This window comes from Medicago sativa, chromosome 2 (assembly GCF_051527215.1).
Source record: "Medicago sativa cultivar Bolivia chromosome 2, Bolivia_mono, whole genome shotgun sequence".
NCBI classification, from domain to species: domain Eukaryota; kingdom Viridiplantae; phylum Streptophyta; class Magnoliopsida; order Fabales; family Fabaceae; genus Medicago; species Medicago sativa.
The window spans coordinates 50543648-50562720 of NC_140750.1; the positions used below are offsets into that span (position 1 = coordinate 50543648).

General features: G+C 32.1%; 2 protein-coding genes across 2 annotated transcripts; one reads left to right on the plus strand and one right to left on the minus strand.

The window, feature by feature from the left end:
• The first annotated feature begins 2692 nt into the window (after positions 1 to 2692).
• LOC146948620 (GDSL esterase/lipase At2g03980-like) lies at positions 2693 to 4739 on the plus strand. Its single transcript, XM_085741457.1, has 3 exons — positions 2693 to 2933; positions 4273 to 4397; positions 4479 to 4739. The coding sequence occupies exons 1-3, from the start codon at positions 2711 to 2713 to the stop codon at positions 4737 to 4739; spliced, it is 609 nt and encodes a 202-aa protein (XP_085597583.1). The 5' UTR covers positions 2693 to 2710.
• Positions 4740 to 15027: 10288 nt separating this feature from the next.
• On the minus strand, positions 15028 to 18686 carry LOC146948621 (hexosyltransferase GAUT11-like). Its single transcript, XM_085744823.1, has 2 exons — positions 18305 to 18686; positions 15028 to 16605 (listed from the first exon to the last, which is right to left on the minus strand). The coding sequence occupies exons 1-2, from the start codon at positions 18455 to 18457 to the stop codon at positions 15151 to 15153; spliced, it is 1608 nt and encodes a 535-aa protein (XP_085600949.1). The 5' UTR covers positions 18458 to 18686; the 3' UTR covers positions 15028 to 15150.
• Between the last annotated feature and the right edge of the window lie 387 nt (positions 18687 to 19073).

The window sequence follows — 19073 nt, forward strand, 5'->3', positions numbered from 1 at the left end:
TTAGGGAAAAAATATATAAATAAATCTAAAATATAATGTTTATACTACAAATCAATTTCTTAGACATTTTTTGAATATATAATTTCATCAAAGAATAAAATGAGTACATAATTTATCAAGGAAATTTTAGTTTAAATTTTACTTTTAAATAAAAAAAATAGAGTTTCCAAACGACTTTTACTTAATTTTTGAAGCTCTCATTATTACCTTCAAGTTTAAAGTAGCTTCTAACTCTGGAAAAAGTTGGGCCAACAATAGATACTAATTTGGGTCGGTTAGTACTGCAATGAGTAACAAAGCTCTATCCCTCTAGATGTTTAACACTGTTGCAATTCCATAATATTTAAACTCATCACCTCTAGTAAAGATCAAAGAGATCTCTTATCATCTCATTCAAATGCTCTTGAATTCAAAGTTTTACATAGTCATCAAATCATATATCACCAAATATATAATTATAAAGATTTTTGAAATTAAAATAACGGTGAAATATATTTATAGACCAAAATAAAAAAAACGGTGAAATATATTTGATCGGATACATAAGTAAAACTATTTTACACGGACAAGTGTGTGTACACACACATGCGCACTAAGTCACGCGCCATGTGTAACACCCTAATTTTCTATTTTTAATTAATTTCATGAAGTTGGATAAGTGAAGTTTTGGTTAATATTATTATTAATGTTGCTTTGTTTTTGACCCGTTGGACTTGGAAGGTGTTGCTTTCTGTTTTCATTTTGGGTATCTTTTCCGCCGCGTTTTGCAAGCTGGTGTTGCTCTCTGTCGCCGGCGAGTTGTTTGCCAATGTGGGTATCGACAGTTTCTTTTCCGTGCTGTATTTGTTTTTATTTCTGTTTTTTTTTTGTTACATGAAGTGTTGATGGGTGGTAGGTTTGTATCCGACTTGGTTTGTTCGTATATCTTGATTCTGCTTTATCCTGGAGTTGAGATTGGATTCTCTAGTCTATTGATGCTCGAAAAGGCTAGGTGCGTAGAGGCTCCGTGTTGACGGTAGTTTTCGTTTATCGTACCTTAAGACTTTATCTGTCGAGGTTGCGTTGCGCACCATTGGTGGACTGTGTTGAATTTTCGTCGTCTGTTCATCCCTCGGTCTGGACTACGGTTGAAGTTTGAAGACCGATGCGACTCTGTGCTTCGGTTCGTATCTGGTTGGATTGGCCTGAAAGGGAATCTTACTTGCTTCATTTAGAAGGGAGTTGTGGAACTTGGATCGTTTCTGTGTTGGCAGATGATTCATACGCCTACTCAATACTCTGAATGCTCACTCTGCGTTTTTTTGCAATTCAGTTTCGCGCCCACACGTAGGTTCGCTGAATTTTCCGTGGTAATGATTGTTTATGGTTGTTTTTTTTAATACCACTTATGTATTGAAACGTTGTATCACTCATATCGGGTTGTTTTTGTGGTTTACTGGGTCAGGTACATGTCCCCCAGTCTTATACTTCCTAGATCATGGAAGGGATTCAAGGAAAGAAAATGGAAAGGATTCAAGGAAACCCTAATCACCGCTACTTATCTGAGTCATCCAAACCTAATCTTGCATTTGGCAGGACAAATAAAACTCTGCAAACTACTTCATCTCTTTTACTTCTTTTATTTCCAATAAATTCCGCTAATTACCAAGTTGAACGATAATCCATGTGGAGATGATCACTTACCAGTTTATTACTTGCGTACGATTTGGTGCACTTTCGTCATAAGTTACATAAAAGGGAAGACCAAAAGTCGTAATAGAAAACATTTAGAGAACCAAAACTTGCTGAAAAATTTTAGAAGGATTAAAAACAAAGATATTTATAGGAATAAAAAATTTATTTAACATCTTTTTTAAAAAAATAAGGCTAAAATATGGTTTTGTCCATGCAAATATGCCTCGTTTTGGTTTTAGTCCCTGTAAAAAAAAATTTGCTTTTGGTCCCTGCAAAATTTTTTGTTTTTTAAAATAGTCCTTGACCCCATTTTTGTGATGATTTGCATACGTGGCACATGATGACTGAACCCATTTTGTAGTTTTTGGTCCCTGCAAAATATTTTGTTTTTTAAAAAGGTCCCTGCAAAATATTTTGTTTTTGAAAATAGTCCCTCCAGGGACTATTTTAAAAAACAAAAAATTTTGCAGGTACCAAAAACAATTTTTTTTTACAGGGATTAAAACCAAAACGAGGCATATTTGCAGGGGCTAAAACCATATTTTAGCCAAAAAAATAACAATCCCCGTCTCACTCATCCCACTTTTATTTCAATATTGACTAATTTTGAAAAGGAAAAAGAACATGACAAGGATACTACTAATAATAGAAAAATTGTTCGGATTACTTTGGAGATATATACGCAAATTGTTAACACCTAGATCATGTTTTTCCAAAATAAAATTTCTATTTTGGCATTCAAATTTCATGAATAGAAACCATATCAGTCTGTATCTTTTCAATTTTTCATCGTTTCGTCCCAACTGAGACAAAGTTATAGTTGTATTTGTTGTAAATAGCATAGTACATAGCTGTATCTGTATCTGTACCCTTAATATTGTTACAAATTTGTAATTTCTTGACAACAAGTAAAACAAACAAAAAAACAAATAATCTTCCATTTTAAGATTTGATATATAATATATATAAGATCTTAACATCATTCCCCATCTTCATATATGTTGTGCAACCAAAAATGTCTATTTTCAAAGTTTCTATGGTTATTTGTCTTCTAACCCTCCAACTTTTCTTGGCAAATTCTTATGGTACAAAGAGCCTTGTGCCTGCTTTGTATGTTTTTGGTGATTCAACCGTAGATGCCGGAAACAATAACAATTTGAATACACCTGCTAAGGTTAATATATTTCCATATGGCATAGATTTCAATAATTGTTCTACAGGAAGGTTTAGCAATGGCAAAACCTTTGCAGATATTATTGGTAAGTTTGAATTTAGATAGGTTAAACTTTTAATCTTTCTTCATCTAGCACAAGTAAATTAAAGAGTAAAATCATTTATGAACTTAAAACCTTTAGAAAGGTTACTTCCTTCGGTCTCAAATATAAAATAAATAAAAAAGTAAATAAATAAAGTCTCAAATATAAGCAAAACTCTATTAAATTATTATGTTTAATATGATTATTCTAATTTGATCTTTAAATTATATATTGATTCCAATATTCAACACTTGTTAAGAAGGATATAATTGGAAATGATGTCTTTTTTCTCATCAATCATTGAACTTAATCTAATTTCTTTAAAGGGGTTCTTTTTAATTTTTAATTTTTTCTTGCGTACAACACCAGAGGGAATATACATTTCCTTTCCTCCTAAAAATTTCATTGCTTTAATGTGTTGATCATTTTATTTTGTGATGAGTGCTCTTTAGGCCAATGTGTTGCTCAAAACAAGCAAAATACATTGCTGGAAGATATATTCCAATAGGAAAAAAAGAGTAAATAAATCACCATTTGAATATGTCTTCTGATAAATTTAAGGGGCCTCACAACAACATAGATTCCAAAAGAACGATCATCTTCCTCCCGAATTCAGTTCATTTCACTAGCCTTCTATGTAGATAACCCATTAATTTTATGATACAGCAACTTTTGTTTGATACCTACCTAACAAAATATGTATATGCAAATTTCTTTTGCATCATCATGTTGACATAGCTGACAACACAACTCTTCTTCAAGAGAAAAAAATCGGTTTCAATTTTTTGAGTTGTCTATATGATAAGAGTCAAATCCAAATAATAAAAACATGGCGTCTCATCGATGATTTGAGGATTAGTCTCATAGTAATTCTAAGGGTCTACGTTGTGGGAATGCCTATGATTTGTCAACTTAATGTCTTAATTATCTTCTTCAAATGGTAAAAGACCGAAACATTTGATATGTTGTGGCGTGTGTTTAAACTTGCAATACACATCTTCTTCGCACTTTGTGTGTGTGAAATTTGCTGCTCGACTATTTTAAAAAAAAATTACAATTTAAATGTAAAAATTAAATAATTAATTAACAATAAAGTAAAAAATAAAACAACACATTTCCTAAAAAAAAAGTAATCATTTACATCATAATATTCTCTATTCTCGTTAAGATAGCATTGCAGCTATTGCATACATATAAGATTTAAAGTTAATCAGCGCTGTCACATTATGATTTTTCTAATGTGACCAAATTATTACTATTATATGATACATAAATTGAATCATTTTCAAATTATGATGCATTTTTCACTTACCATGAACTTTTTTGCAATTATTTTTTGTAGCTCTTAAATTGGGTTTACCAATGCCACCTCCATACATGGGTGTTTCTACAATTAAGAGAAATCAAATAGTCTCAGGTATCAACTATGCATCAGGATCATGTGGAATCTTGAATTCGACAAGATATGTAAGGAAATATTCTGCACTACTTTATTATTCAATTTAAATAAATTGGTTACTAATCATATATATATTGTTTATGTCAAAGGGTGAATGCTTGTCATTGAACAAACAAATTGAGTATTTCACCTCAACTGTGACGAATGATCTTCCAAGAAACTTTCGAAGCAAGGCAAAATTGAGTCAATACTTATCTAAATCTATATTCCTTTTATCCATTGGTTCCAATGATTACATGCTCAATTATTTTAAACAAGAAATGGTAACCAACCAAAAGGGAAATCCTGAAGAATTTGCAAATTATCTTCTTGAACAACTTGGTTTCAATATAAAGGTAACTTATGTTTGATGACTTAACATTGTGAAACTTATGTTTGATGACTTAACATTGTGAAGAAGGAAAGTTTGAATATATACATAAATTTTTAGGCTTAAATATAAAGATGTTTTTTTTTTGTTTGGTCAGGTAGCCTAGTGGCTAGTATTCATCTTTTTCATGGTGAATAAGTGGGGCGTCCGAGGTTCGAACCCCGGTCCCCGCATATAACAAGGCATGTCCCTGACAACTGAGCTATGCTCACGGGGACAAGATGTTCTTTTTTATATCCCTTAAACATGTTTTCTTTAGTAATCTCTAGTTTCTACTATTAATTTTCATTTTTTTTCAAAGAATCTAGCGGTAAAATTCACACACTTTAAGTGTTCGAACTTGTGTTGCAACATATCAAATATCCCTGTTACTATTATTTGAATTATAATTATGAGACAATTAATCTCCATTTATATGAGCCTTAGGCTTTGTTTGGGAATTTGATGGGGAAGACTTTGGAGGGATGAGATCAGAGGAAAAAAATAGATAAATCTTTCAAAAAAAATTAGTGTGTTTTTTCTAGTGAATGATAAATAAATATTTATGATTAATATAATTTTAATTTTTTGAGTATTATGACAATATATATGTAGGATTTGGAAAATTTATCCAAACCCTTAAAACACTCATCCAATACAATTTTTTAGCTCCCAAAACTAGGGAGATTTTGTTTTATGAAGAAAACTAAGCCCCTCAAAACCCTCTCATCCCAAAACTCTAAATTATTTCCACTTCTTTCTTCCTTTTTTTTTTTATCAAACCCTCTCATCCCGTTCCCTCCAAACTCCCAAAGAGAGCCTAATATAATTAACAAATGTATAAAATACCGTAGCCAAAATTAGTTGCTACATAATGATTAATAATTTTTTTGATAGAACATAATCATTAATAATCTTGTTACATGTATAAAATACCGACTAAAATTAAAGAGAAAAACTATTGATGTTTATGTCTGGCGTCTATAATATTTAATGATAAAATTTGAAATGAACTTCATAGGTTTACGTTCTAATTTTTAGTCACTAATTCAATTTTTCATTGATATTAACTATGTTCACCAACTTTTATTTTCCAGAAAATTTATGATCTTGGTGGACGAAAATTTGTTATCATTGCCATTGGTCCAATAGGGTGTATCCCAGATTTTATTGATAAAAAATCACGTTCAAAAGATTGCAATGAAAATATGAATCAAATGGTTAAGCCTTTCTCAAACAAACTTCCATGGAAGCTTCGGGAGTTAACGACCAAACTCTCAGGTTCAGTGTTCACTATTTTAGACAGTTTCAAAATGTTCAAGAAAATAAAAAATTCCCCTGAAAAGTTTGGTGAGTTAATAATTAATTTTATTCAAAATAAAAAAAATGTCAAATGGTTTTTCTTTATTGTTATCGTTTACTAAGTACAACTTATTTTAAAATTTTCAGGATTGACAAATATTTGGGACTCGTGTGTTGGTGAAGGCGGAAAACCATGTGATAATCGGAAACAATACTTTTTTTATGATTCTGCACACAACACTGAAGCCACAAATGAAATATATGCAAATACGTGTTTCAATGGAAGACATGCATGCTTTCCTCTAAATATTGAACAATTAGTTCATGCACATTAATATATTTGGACATTATTTTAGATGTACGTTTATCCGTAATTGGCGTAGAAGATTTTGACCAATCATTTTATTCCATTCATTCTATATTTGTTTGTAATTTTGGTTTCCGCATAGCATTGCTTGTGCTTTGGGGTCCTCTTTTTAATGAAATTTATTTGCATTTAAAAAAATGTACTGGATTTGGGAACTCAAAGTTCAAATTTTAGTCAAGTTTTTATTTTTATTTTAACAAGGCAAAATGGAATATATTAACAATAAAAAGCATTCTTCAAAGTACAAGTTGTACTAAAGAGGAACACAAGAGTGATACAAATGGAATATAATCGAACAAACAAAAGAAAAAAGGAAAGAGAGTTATTAGTCAATGCACAAACACAAGAATGGATTAAGCCACCAACCATGATAACCAAAAGTTAAATTGATGTATTTTGCCTTCAACCACCAGGAGGATAGAAGCTTGACTTTATCCACTATAATACGAATAGAGTCCTCCTTTTAGTTAAAAATCATATTATTACGCTCTTTTCAAATCACCCAGACATAAGAAAACCAAATTACATGTTCTTAACCGGTGTTTTTGGTAAACAAGACACTAGTTTTAAAATGTTACTTGCAGGATTAAACTAGAAATCCTAGGACATGTTGTGCAATGTTTTTTTCCAGAAAATGTTTGAATGTTCATCATGTTCTTAAGATGAAAACATGAAGGAGATGAACATCAAAGTTTAATTCGACAGAATTAAACAAGATTTTAAGATTTAAAAGTAAAACTTAAACTTTTAAAGATGAAAACAAAGAATTAAAATACAATCATTCGAATTGCACTATGTAAATTTGTTCATCAAATTAGTTACATACATTCTTGTTAGTCTTTTCTCCCTGTGTGCTTGGATAATTCGAGCGTAAGAACTTTTGTATATGATTTGTGACCCCTATTTCCTATGAAAAACTGTTATATATACATAAGTAAGGTAACTAAAACCAACAGTCCTAAACTTCATATCTTCGACAGACTTGACTTGCTTCCACGTGTCTTGGACCCTTGACCTTCCCTCTTCAGAGAGGATTCTAATTACATTCAGTCGAACTCAAACACTTTGTAGGCCCGAACACTAAGGTCCATGAAGGGTGGTACCTAGGGCTACACAGTTATAAATAGAGAGTCTAGGTCCCCTTTGCCATCACTCTAACTATTATGCTCATTAGTGGTTTGTCCCATGTGACTAGCCTTTGTGCCCCTCGCCTGGCACCGGGTAAAAACCCTTTTTTATATGTTTTCAAGCTGGATCGGCGAATAAAAGCCCAAATTTCTTCTCTTAATCCCTAAGTAACCTAATCCTATAAATAGAGACCCTTGCCCACTATTTTGTTATGATGTCTGTTGCCATGCGCAACTAAACCTCTTGATTAGGGTTCCACGATGAACCCCTTCTTATTTGTTGAAATTTATTAATAAAGTTTTCATTAAGTTTATGCTTTTGATTGTGTTGAGATTTAAATTATATTATTCTCGTTGTTGATGCTTCATCAATTGGTTAACTACGAGTGTAACCTTGCGGATTGATCCATAGGATTAAAGTGGCACTGACAACCCGAAATTTTATCAGTTCACTGGTTTTTCTAATTACTACTTCTTATAGAGGTTAGAAAGTTAAGGTTTGAGTCATCTCTTTCCTTACTCCACTCTTTATAAAAAAAGTAGTACACTACTTCGGTGGGTCCTACACGAGTTATTTAAAGAGTCTAGTGTGGGTTTGACTGTCATGACACATAAAATTAGTGATACATCGCATAAGTTGTTTTATTTCTTAAAAGATAATTCCAATAAAGACGAAGGGGGGATTCAAGGAAATAGTAATCTTTGTTAATCATCTGAATCACAAAGACCAAACTTTGCATTCGGCAAGGCAATTTAACCCTGCAATTCTGTTCACTTTTAATACTTTTCGCTTCTAAAATATGTTTTGCTAATTATTGAGTTGAACAACAATCCATGTGGAGAACGATACGACTTACTACGTTGCTACTTGTTGCGATTTGGTGCACTTGCCAATTTTGTCCATCATGTGTTCTAATTTTATATATAGTTCGATCTTAATGATTTAATTTTTACAAGGATGACCACGATGACAATGGTACAAAAAGACTTTCTCCTTGCAGGTCTTAATTGATTTAGAAAAAAGGATTTGTTGTTGGAAATGTTGGAGGAGATGAGGAGATTCTGGTTATCAAAAGAATAAAGATCATTCCATTCTCTAGCACTTCCAATCGTCTTTCTCGAATCCGTGTCGTGACAAACACAAGGATTGAAGGCACTTCGTATCATACGAAGGGCAACATTTTCAAGCATATCACAGCGAAGGGCAACATTTTCAAGCAGAAGGGGTGAGAAACTTATCAAATAATAATAATATATAATTCATCAAATTAATGAAAACAACGAAGCATATCACAACATGCATCATTAATAATGTATATAAAGAATACGTAAGCAACAACATAATCATATTCAGCAACAAGGACAGCAACAAAAACAATTTCGTTATCAACAGCGACACCGACCACTCGACCATGCAACAACGACGACAACGACTCAACAGAGCGACAACGACAACAACTATGCATCATGCAGGTGGTACCAATCTACTCGCGTTGAATGCTAAGCATTCCAGGGCATAAGCCCCCAACAATTTGGATGGTTAAAGCATCCCAGGGCATAAGCCCCCAACGGATTGAATGATGAACATTCCAGGGCATAAGCCCCCAACAGATGTGAGTATGCATGGACTCAACATCTTACATCTTAGAAACCTCATGAACATCCTATAACTTCTTGACTTAGAGTGACATTTTCATCTCAAATAAGACTCAGCAGTATATGCAGCATATAAATAATTCATCTCATATCAGCATCATAGTACACAGCATCAAATGATAATCAAGAACATCTTAAACATCGCATCATCATAAGCATCATAATTAACACATATAGTCAATAAATACCAAGATCGCATCTTTATATAACCCATCTTTAAATCACACATCTTCAAATAACACATCTTTATATAACACATCTTCAAATATCTCATTATTTACACATCGTTAAATAACACATCAATTTCACCTCATCAATTAATTCACAAGTTACACCTAGTCAAATAATTCATCAATAACACATCATCAAATAATTATAATATTTATGTATTTGTCATTATAACTAATTATAATATTAATATAAAGCAAATGAAAAGAAGCAACTTTTCTAATCAAATACATAGGTAACCAAGTTTCGGCTATGTAGAGTTTGGATCATTCTCTTTTTAAGAAAACACAACTTCGAAAACTAAGTTTAGTCAAATATCATATATTGTATCTTTCAAACCAGGATATTTGATTCCAAATAAACTAGCAAAATCAAAATAAATTCACATCATTGTTAAATCTAAATAGTGCACAGATATGTATATACATAAACTAAGCCAACCCCCCTAATAAACATTTACCAACACTGTTAAAGCACCAACTCAATAGCCGAATGAAATAAATGGATTTTATGTATATACATAAACTAAGCCAACCCCCCTAATAAACATTTACCAACACTGTTAAAGCACCAACTCAATAGCCGAATGAAATAAATGGATTTTAATTCATCATGGACACATTTTCTAGTTCAACGACAAGTTAAGTCATCAAAAAGAATTAATCAGACACTACGGTTATCTAATTCAATTATTGAGGTTCATTAGTGATTACAATACTAACACAATCTAATACATGCATGAATTGATTGAAAATTAGACTTAGTTTAGAATAACATAAAAGAGAAACATATAACAGCACATGAATTTATTCTCAACTAAACCCCAAAATTCTCATTGACTAAAACTCTTGCGATAGCGTACTAACCAATTCATTCCGTAGAGGCGGTTTGCGGATACGTACTAATTACAAATTTAATTCCAATCCAACAACATAAACTAATAACAATAGTTATATCAGAATCCTTCGAATGCAATATATCATACTCACTTTTAGAACATAACCATGAAGTAACTACAAATTTAGAACATGAAAATAATGGATTCAAAGTCAAGAATATAACCAAAATTATAGCAACAAATTAGAACACGAATGTAGCATGAATTCATTAAAGGATCACAAAAAAAAAAAAACAATGGAAAACAAAACCCTTCACTACCCATATGTTCATACAACCTTTATGGTGAATAAAGACTCCCCCCTTACATCAATTCAACGGTTTCCATCATCTAATCATCAATTCTCACTCAAACCCTAATTTCTCATAACCTCACAACTCATCCTAAAACATGTTAGATGCAATCTAATGATCTACAGACTTAATATTAGTGAAAGATAGTCCCACCCTTACCTTAGATTGTTTTTCTGAAATCAAAAGCGGCGTTCTTCGTTCCTAGGGTTCTCTCTCTCTGAGTTCTCCTCTTTTTCCTCTTTCTCCAAAAAGCGGTTTAACGTCCAAAAATCTTTCTAACCTAAGCTTCCTTATTTATAATACTAGTCACTCTTCCTAAATCTATTTAGGCCCAATAACTTATTCTTCTTTCTATTCTAACATCCAATTCTACTTGCACTAATAATTCTCATATTCTAATAAATAATAGAATAATGTCACATAATAAAATACTAACACCTCACATATATAAAATAAATCACATAAATAGACTCTAACTTAATAAAAATAATTAAATAAAAGGAGGGCGTTACACTCTTCTTCAATAATACATTACATAGAGAATACTCGTCTTACATACGAGGGAGTGGGATGAGAAAATAATTACATATAGAGATATAGGTGAAAGGCACGACACACATGTCGTATTTTAATAATTCCCAAAACAAAACAAAATAAAACACTAAGACCATATGTTGGGTATTTGTATTGGTTGCATTATTGCTAAAACAAATATCCATGTTTGTGTTGTTGGATACAATGTTCCAAAATGTTTCAGGCATTTTTGTAAGATGTTGGATACGATGTTCCAACATCCTGGCACGGTTCAGTGTGCCTTGTATCATGCCTGTTTGTACGCGCGTCTTTTATTATTTAAGGAAACCATATTTCCTTATCTTATTGATCAAACAACGCGCATATCTTTACAGAATCAGTTGTGGAATATTCCTAAAGATGTGATTATATTTTAGGAAATATTTGAAGTTGTATTGGGCGTTCCTAAAGATGTTCCTACATTTTAGACTTTCCATATTTGTCTCTGATTCGTGTTTTGCAGATCAGCTGGACGATCTATTTTGTTTTGAAGCCCAACAAGACTATTTGACCCATATTGCTTCAGTATAAAAGGAAGACTTCAAGACCTAATTGATTATTCAAGCCGTCATTTAAAAAGTTTAGTTTTTAGGGTTTTGAGTCTTTGTGTGTTCTACTCTTGTATCACCTTGATGCAAGTTTAGTCCTATTTTATTGTGAGCCTTTCTTGTATCAGTTTGATACATGTTAACGACTGTGTGTTGAGTTGTAAACTCTTGTGTGCTACGCCAAAGCTTTTAAGCAAGGTTGTAGTTGTTTGTTTGAAGGTAACTTCACCATTTGAGTTGTTTAAAGTCTGATAATCACAGGGGCTGTGGTTGACTGTGAGATAGTGAGATAGGATCTCAGATTTAGGAGTTCCTAGATTGAAATCAATACAGGTAGGTCCTAGGTCTTGTGTTGTAAACGTGGTTTGCTGAGAACATTAGAATAAGGACTACACTAGTGGAATTCCTTCCTGGCTTGGTAGCCTCTAGAGTAGGTGTGTTTGTCACCGAATTGGGTTAACAAACTTACTGTGCCATTTACTTTCCTGTCATTTACTTTCTTGTTATTTATTCTTTTTACTGCTTGATGTTGGAACATTAAACGGAACATTATCTGTCTGTGTGTATAACGTTGAAACATCACATAGAACATCTTAAAACAAGCACGCTAAAATTTCACCATAACCATTCTTCATGCTATTTAATAACAATAAACACACAAATATTATTATTAAAAATTGAATTAATTAATTAATTAAACATTGATGACTGATCATACTACGCAGAGTTAGTCGGGGGTTCCGCTACCCGGTAAACAAACGGTGGTTCCGAGACAACGCCCCTTACAGGGACTTCTGGGGCAGCCATCGAGAAGCTAATTCTTAATGAACACTTCATCAAGAATCAGTGCCGCTGTCTAGCCTAATCACATCAACTTTTTATATGATTGAGTAAACCCTAGCCGCATCGTGTTTTGCATAACAATACAACTCTTGTATAGGTATGAACCCTAATGCGACGATCAAACATCAATAGTTTCAAGGATTGTTCATTCAATATGAACAATCGATTCGTTGATGCTTCCCCAATATCAGTTCCGAATCTCAAGCTATCGATCATCCAAATTGACACCAATCTCTTTAATACAATTGAACAAATTAAATGATACAATATGTATATCATATATATATATATATATATATATATATATATATATATATATTGATGTTGCATAAGAATCATAAGTCACATATATGAGATCGACAACCAATTTTTATTAATTTTATTATTATTATACATATTCAAAATCATATTAAAACTATTATAACATAGAAACCGACTCATGGTTTCGTAAGTAGCTTTGATACCACTGAAGAAAAATCGTATACCAAAACAGAATACACTGTAGATAAAAAAAAAGTAGTTTTTCTTTCAATGGATCCTTACGAATAAACATGATTAAGAATCAAAGTATTACCTCTTGTAGTGTAGTTTCTTTAATGTTGAATTTCTCTGATCATTCACGAGCACCCCTCAATCGGCAGCGCCTCTACTCAGTCCACACGAACAATTTCCTTTACTCACAAACGGCGTAACATTAGATAAATATTATACCATATAATTTGACATCTCCTTTTATATATATATATATATATATATATATATATATATATATATGGGTTATGTTACAAGCCACCCTTTGGTGGTGTCTTTTATCAAGTCACACCTTAAGGTGTGATTTTCACTTTTTAGTTATAACTTTGATAAAAGACACCGTTATAACTTTTTAGTCACACCTTAAGGTGCATTTTTTAGTTATAACTTTTATAACTTATATATATATATATATATATATATATATATATATATATATATATATATATATATATATATATGAGTTCATCATCATCTGTCACCGTTATATTGTCTGTTGTGTGTTGAAAATTATGGATCTAGTTTGAACTCTATAAGTTATTGCAAAGTTCTTGCGGTCATAAAGGCCTTAATTAGCTTTCATGAAGTATGATGATAAAGAAAAGACTTAACTGGCATTGATGTTTAGCTCTCCAACCACTACCTCTCATGACTAATAGTAACTTATTATTTAGGAATGAGATAGAACTGGCAATGCGTTAGATATTAGCTATACCTTAGACAATGTTGTAAAAAAGGCCCTTGATTTAATTCCATTCATGTGAACATATAATGCAAGACAGAATAACTATACATACCATTTTAAGAGATTGTCTTGTTTCTAAAAAGAAGAATGTGTATCTATAAAAAAGAATGTGTCAAATGGATCCGTCGAAGTAAGGATTCTATTCATCAAAAGAAATAGATATCTATATATTACTATAATGTAGATGTGTAATGATATACATTTTTAAAATTAGTGACAAAAAGTATTTATAACATAAAACTATATATAGTAATGAAGCTCTCAATTTTATTTTATTTTTGAAAAATATCGAAGATGCCTACTTGTTCCTTAGAATGGTTTAAATCCCCCATTGAGTATGGATAAATATTGTCTCCCTCTTAATTAGCGTGAGAGATAAAGTAAAGAGAAAAACGAGAAAGAAGGGAAAAATGAGAGTGATGACAAGGAAAAAAGACATGGGAAGGGAAAATGGGTAACATAATCAAAATTAATTGTCCACTGTTATACCAAAATTACTTTTCCAAGTAATTCTTGTTGAAATATTTATTAAAACAAGCAGAAAGTGCTTGTCTATCTAACTTTTTTTATGGCTTCATCCGTTTTTAAATTGTAGTAGCTACTAATGAGATTATGAGGTTATTTGATCTATTTGATATATATTTATTTTATTTTATTTTTCTATTTTAAAATATTTATATTATTTAAATTTATTTGAATTTAACTTTTAATATTCTATTCATATGTTTTTAAATTTGAAACAAAAATGTTGTTAAGGATAAATTCATAACAAAAAAGTTCAACTAAAATATGTAGTTGATTTTTTATTTTTTTTTTCCAAGTAGTTTAGTAGCTAGAAATTCACCATTAAATAAGTGGAGAATCGTGATTAGAACCCCAACATGTCACTAACAATTGAGTTATGCTCACAGGTACTGTAGTTAGTTTTTAAACTCCCTAATCCCTATGACTATGGTTTGAATTTAAATTGATAGAGAAAGGAGTTACCAAGAGTAAATTTGTCCAAAAAAGTCCGACTAAAAATTAGTTAAGAAGTGGTTAACTCACTGGTTACCTTTATGTAGCGACAGATTAACTCTAAATACCTGTTTAATTAAGTTTCCATATAAACCTGAAACAATCTAAACATGTAGATTTAAACTTAATTAAAGCTAAAAAGGAAAGAAAAAAAACAACAATGGCAAAAACTTTATTCTTTTCTATTTGAAGAGATTGTGATTTTTCAAGTCAAAAATATCTACTTCTGACTCTACAATAATTTGTGATTGCATAATCTATAAGCAATCAAGAAGTGGTGCATTTTAACCTATAGCACATTCTTGAATATAAGGGTGACTTTGATTTATGTACTTGTTCCATAGTGGCCTATACCTGCTTATAGATAATCTCAACCATGGTTTCATGTTCCCATTGAAGTGAATAACAGCCGCACTTTCAATGAGTCGATTATCGATATTGAGGTCATAACCTAATCCTAAAACATGCCATCTCCGGTCAAGCGGTTCGGCCAAACCATAAAAACTAAGAAGTGCAGGAGGAAGTGTGCCGAGCTTCCAGAGTGATCCGTCGGCATTCTTCTCTTGCCAATAGTGATATATTGCGGTCACGTTTGCTTTCTTCCATTGAATCAAGTCAAAAACATTCATGCCTAATGACCACGCGCATGCCTGTGGATCAAACTTTGAGCTTATGATTGAATTTGAGAAGTTGAAATATTTGTAGTACCTGTGAAATGCTTCAAGACAAGTTTCGACTGCACCGATTACGTTTCCATGCAATTCAAGTGAGAAAAGTGGTGTTAGGTCTTTTTGGACAACAACATCGTCATCAAGGAAAACAATCTTCTCAAGTTGTGGATAAATCTCAGGGATGTAAAACCGAAGATGGTTTAGTAATAACAAAAATTTGGAGTTCCGCAGTTTCGGTTCAGCATTTACATCCGGATATGCCCCAAAATAAAAGGCTCGAGATTCTGAATCGAGCAGCTGTTTGACAATCGGAGAATAAGATTCATTCAGCCAATGAAATTCTTCAACATTCTGGACCTCTATCGTTGCTCCTTTAAAGTCATTACTGAGAAACCATGCTTGCATCGTTCCATAGTTGACACCGTCAGTTACAATATGAAAAACTAATTTTATTGGATATTCAGCATTGAGAACTGTTGAGTTAACAACGACCGATGTTGCCAGTACATTATCCGAAAAGATGCAGAAATGATATAGATGCTGATCCGTTAGCCGGAGGGAGTTTCTCGTCTCATCCGAGAGTTTTTGCAGGGAAGGTTTCTTTAGCCAATCAGAAGTAAGTTTCACATGTAAGCAATGAAGACTCTTCGGTAGTGCTTCAGCCGATATTTGAGCAAACACGTTGCTTTGAACTGTAGCTGCAATTGCTCTCTCTTCAAGTGCTTGAATATGTGATTTCATTGTAACGATAGTTGTTGCAATGTCATAATGGATATCTTGCGCCTTGAAAATTAAAGTTGATAGGCTTCTTATAATCGGTTCGGCTTCTTCATTGTTAACAGGCTTTCCAGTCATGGCGGCTTTTGAAAGCAAAAGCTGACAACTTCTAATCTTTGAGCTAAGCTCCCATGCTAGGTGAAGATTATTGTGTTCTTTTGCAATAACCACATAAGCCTTGGCAAGAACCATTTCCTCTGTTAATTGCCTTGAAAAAGATGTCGCACTTAAAATTTCTTCAGTAAAATTCAGCCTATCCTTAGGAAAATGTTCATCCTTTGTATTCCTCTCCTGCAATATGTCACTTACTCGGTAAGTACACACGAGGCATATGAGACAAAAATAGTTTAACAGTAAAAAGCAATATCACCAAAAGCGTAACAAGTAACAACAGTAATTATTTTATATAAGCAATGTCACCTAATCGTAAAATTGTTGTAGAATTTACAGTTACAATTACATTGCTTTGAGATATCAGGATTATTTTCTCATTTATCACTATGAAGCTACACACTTGACCATGTTTCGTACGTCGCGATTTAAGCCTCAAATGACAAATACTCAACTTCAATTTTTGATCCAGAAACACGGATTATAAAAGTAAATCAGTATAACTAACACCATATTCATGAAGATTTCAAGAATATACTTCAAATATTTCCATTGTTGTTGCAAGACTGAAAAGGGAAAAAACTATAGAAGTGCTGTAATAATGAGGGCAATGATGTAATGTAATAATAAACACAAAATCGTTACAGTTGTAACACAATCTAGAAAGGCATATTTTCTATGCTACATAACTAGATATATCATATATCTAGAAACTTGCCAAATGAACTAAATAGGGGATAAGTTGATATTTAAAATCAGAAGACAGAACAAAATGAGAAACTATTGGCGAATTCTACAAGGAATTGCGAATGGTATAACCATTTCGCCGAATGGGATGTGCAAGTCTAATGAATTGCGAATGGTATAACCATTTCGCCGAATGGGATGTGCAAGTGTAATGATGTGTGTTAGTGAACACCTAATAGCTGCAAAAGGTAACACTTAGTTCCTGTTTCACAAAGTAGTAACAAATCACTAAATGTTAAAACCATTTTTACAACAAGAAATCTTTCTCAACTTCCTCTCTGTATGAATTCAAACCCCTAATGTTAAAGAACATGATTGAAACTGGTTTGGAGTCATAATGAAAAAAGAATTATAACTCATGTACACAAACTCATAAATTTAAATGGAAATTTGTGTTAACAAGTGATAAGAAAAAAAAACTCATTTTAAACAAGAAACAATATTACAAAAGCCACTTATAACAAAAACTATAAGTTGAAATCTGAAAATTACAAAATCAATTACTTATGACCAAGACAAGTCTAACTGCAGGACCATGATAAAAACAATGTTGTTATTATGATCAAAACAGTGTTGTTTTAAACATGCATCCCTCTCACATCAAATTGTTATTGGAAAGAGTAAAAAAGAGAGGAAACAACAGTTAGAAGTTACTCCATCCAGTCTTAAATACAGACAAAATGTCAAATGTATTTACTCCAAATTTGGACCAAGTACATTTGACCTTTTGCTTAAATATGAAGGAGTAACACAGATAAAAACAACAAATACAATTATAAAACAAAACCATCCTGATAAATGAATTGAAATTTAAAACAAAATTATACATAAGATGAATAACATTAATTTTAAAAAAAATATATATATGTAAAAAATAATCCTGCAAAACCAAAACATACCACATCACATCTATAGTTCTAAATTATGGTCTGCAACCATAATCAAAGCCGCGATATAAAGGTTTTAGAGGTGTCTACAACGATATTAGAACTACATTGCTGTCGCATTTGCTACAATATCAAGATTTGTGCAATTTAGAACCATGAACATATCCCCAGTTAAAAATCACCAATCAAAAACCAAAAAAATCATCAAAAGAACGAAAAAAAAAAAAGGGAGAATGTAATATTACCAGAAGGGTATGTTGGACCCGATCTTGATGGTAATTATGTTGAACAAAAACCATAACCAAACCGACAACAGAAAATGCTCCAAGAAGAAAACAGATCCCATAAGACAACTTCCGTCGAATCGGGCGCCGAAACTCGGCAGCCCGACGCCCCATTTCCTCCTTCTTCCACAACAACAAAAACAACTACTCAGCTCAAAATTCAAAATCAACAAATACCCATGATTTTTATTTCATCAATGAATCATATGAATATATCTTGTCTTGTACATATATATATATATATAATAACCAATGTTCTTCACTCACTCTTTTACTCACTAGGCGTTACTTGTGAAAGAAGTGAGAGCAAAAAAACAAAAATAATTAAATGATGATGAGATCATCAAACATGAATTTCTGTGAGTAAATAGTGACAGTAAAAATTGAGTATAGTAGTGAATAAATGAAGCCGACAAATGGAGTAAAAAGGGAGAGTGTTGTTTTTTCTCTTTTCTTACAATGAGTATTAATTAATGTGATGTAGGGACAAGTGTACACGTAGGATGAGAAAGTAACCAAAGAAGGAAAAAGGTGAAACTTGAAGGTTATTGATAATGTTTGTTTTGTATCCACCGTTGGATTGAATAGGATTACTCCCTCCGTCCCAATTTATTTGACCCCTTGGTTCATTTCACACAGATTAAGAAAAATGTATAAATAAAGGGGAAAGTGAAATATATTTAATTGGAAATGATAAAAGTAGTATTATTTAGTGTTATATTGTATTGGG

Excerpts from the sequence above, each read along its gene's own strand:
- LOC146948620 (XM_085741457.1), top strand. The coding sequence starts at position 2,711 with ATGGTTATTTGTCTTCTAACCCTCCAACTTTTCTTGGCAAATTCTTAT. Across the intron at positions 2,934-4,272 it reads AACCTTTGCAGATATTATTG|CTCTTAAATTGGGTTTACCA; the intron begins GTAAGTTTGAAT and ends TATTTTTTGTAG. Across the intron at positions 4,398-4,478 it reads TCTTGAATTCGACAAGATAT|GGTGAATGCTTGTCATTGAA; the intron begins GTAAGGAAATAT and ends TTTATGTCAAAG.
- LOC146948621 (XM_085744823.1), bottom strand. The coding sequence starts at position 18,457 with ATGGGGCGTCGGGCTGCCGAGTTTCGGCGCCCGATTCGACGGAAGTTG. Across the intron at positions 16,606-18,304 it reads GGGTCCAACATACCCTTCTG|GAGAGGAATACAAAGGATGA; the intron begins GTAATATTACAT and ends GACATATTGCAG.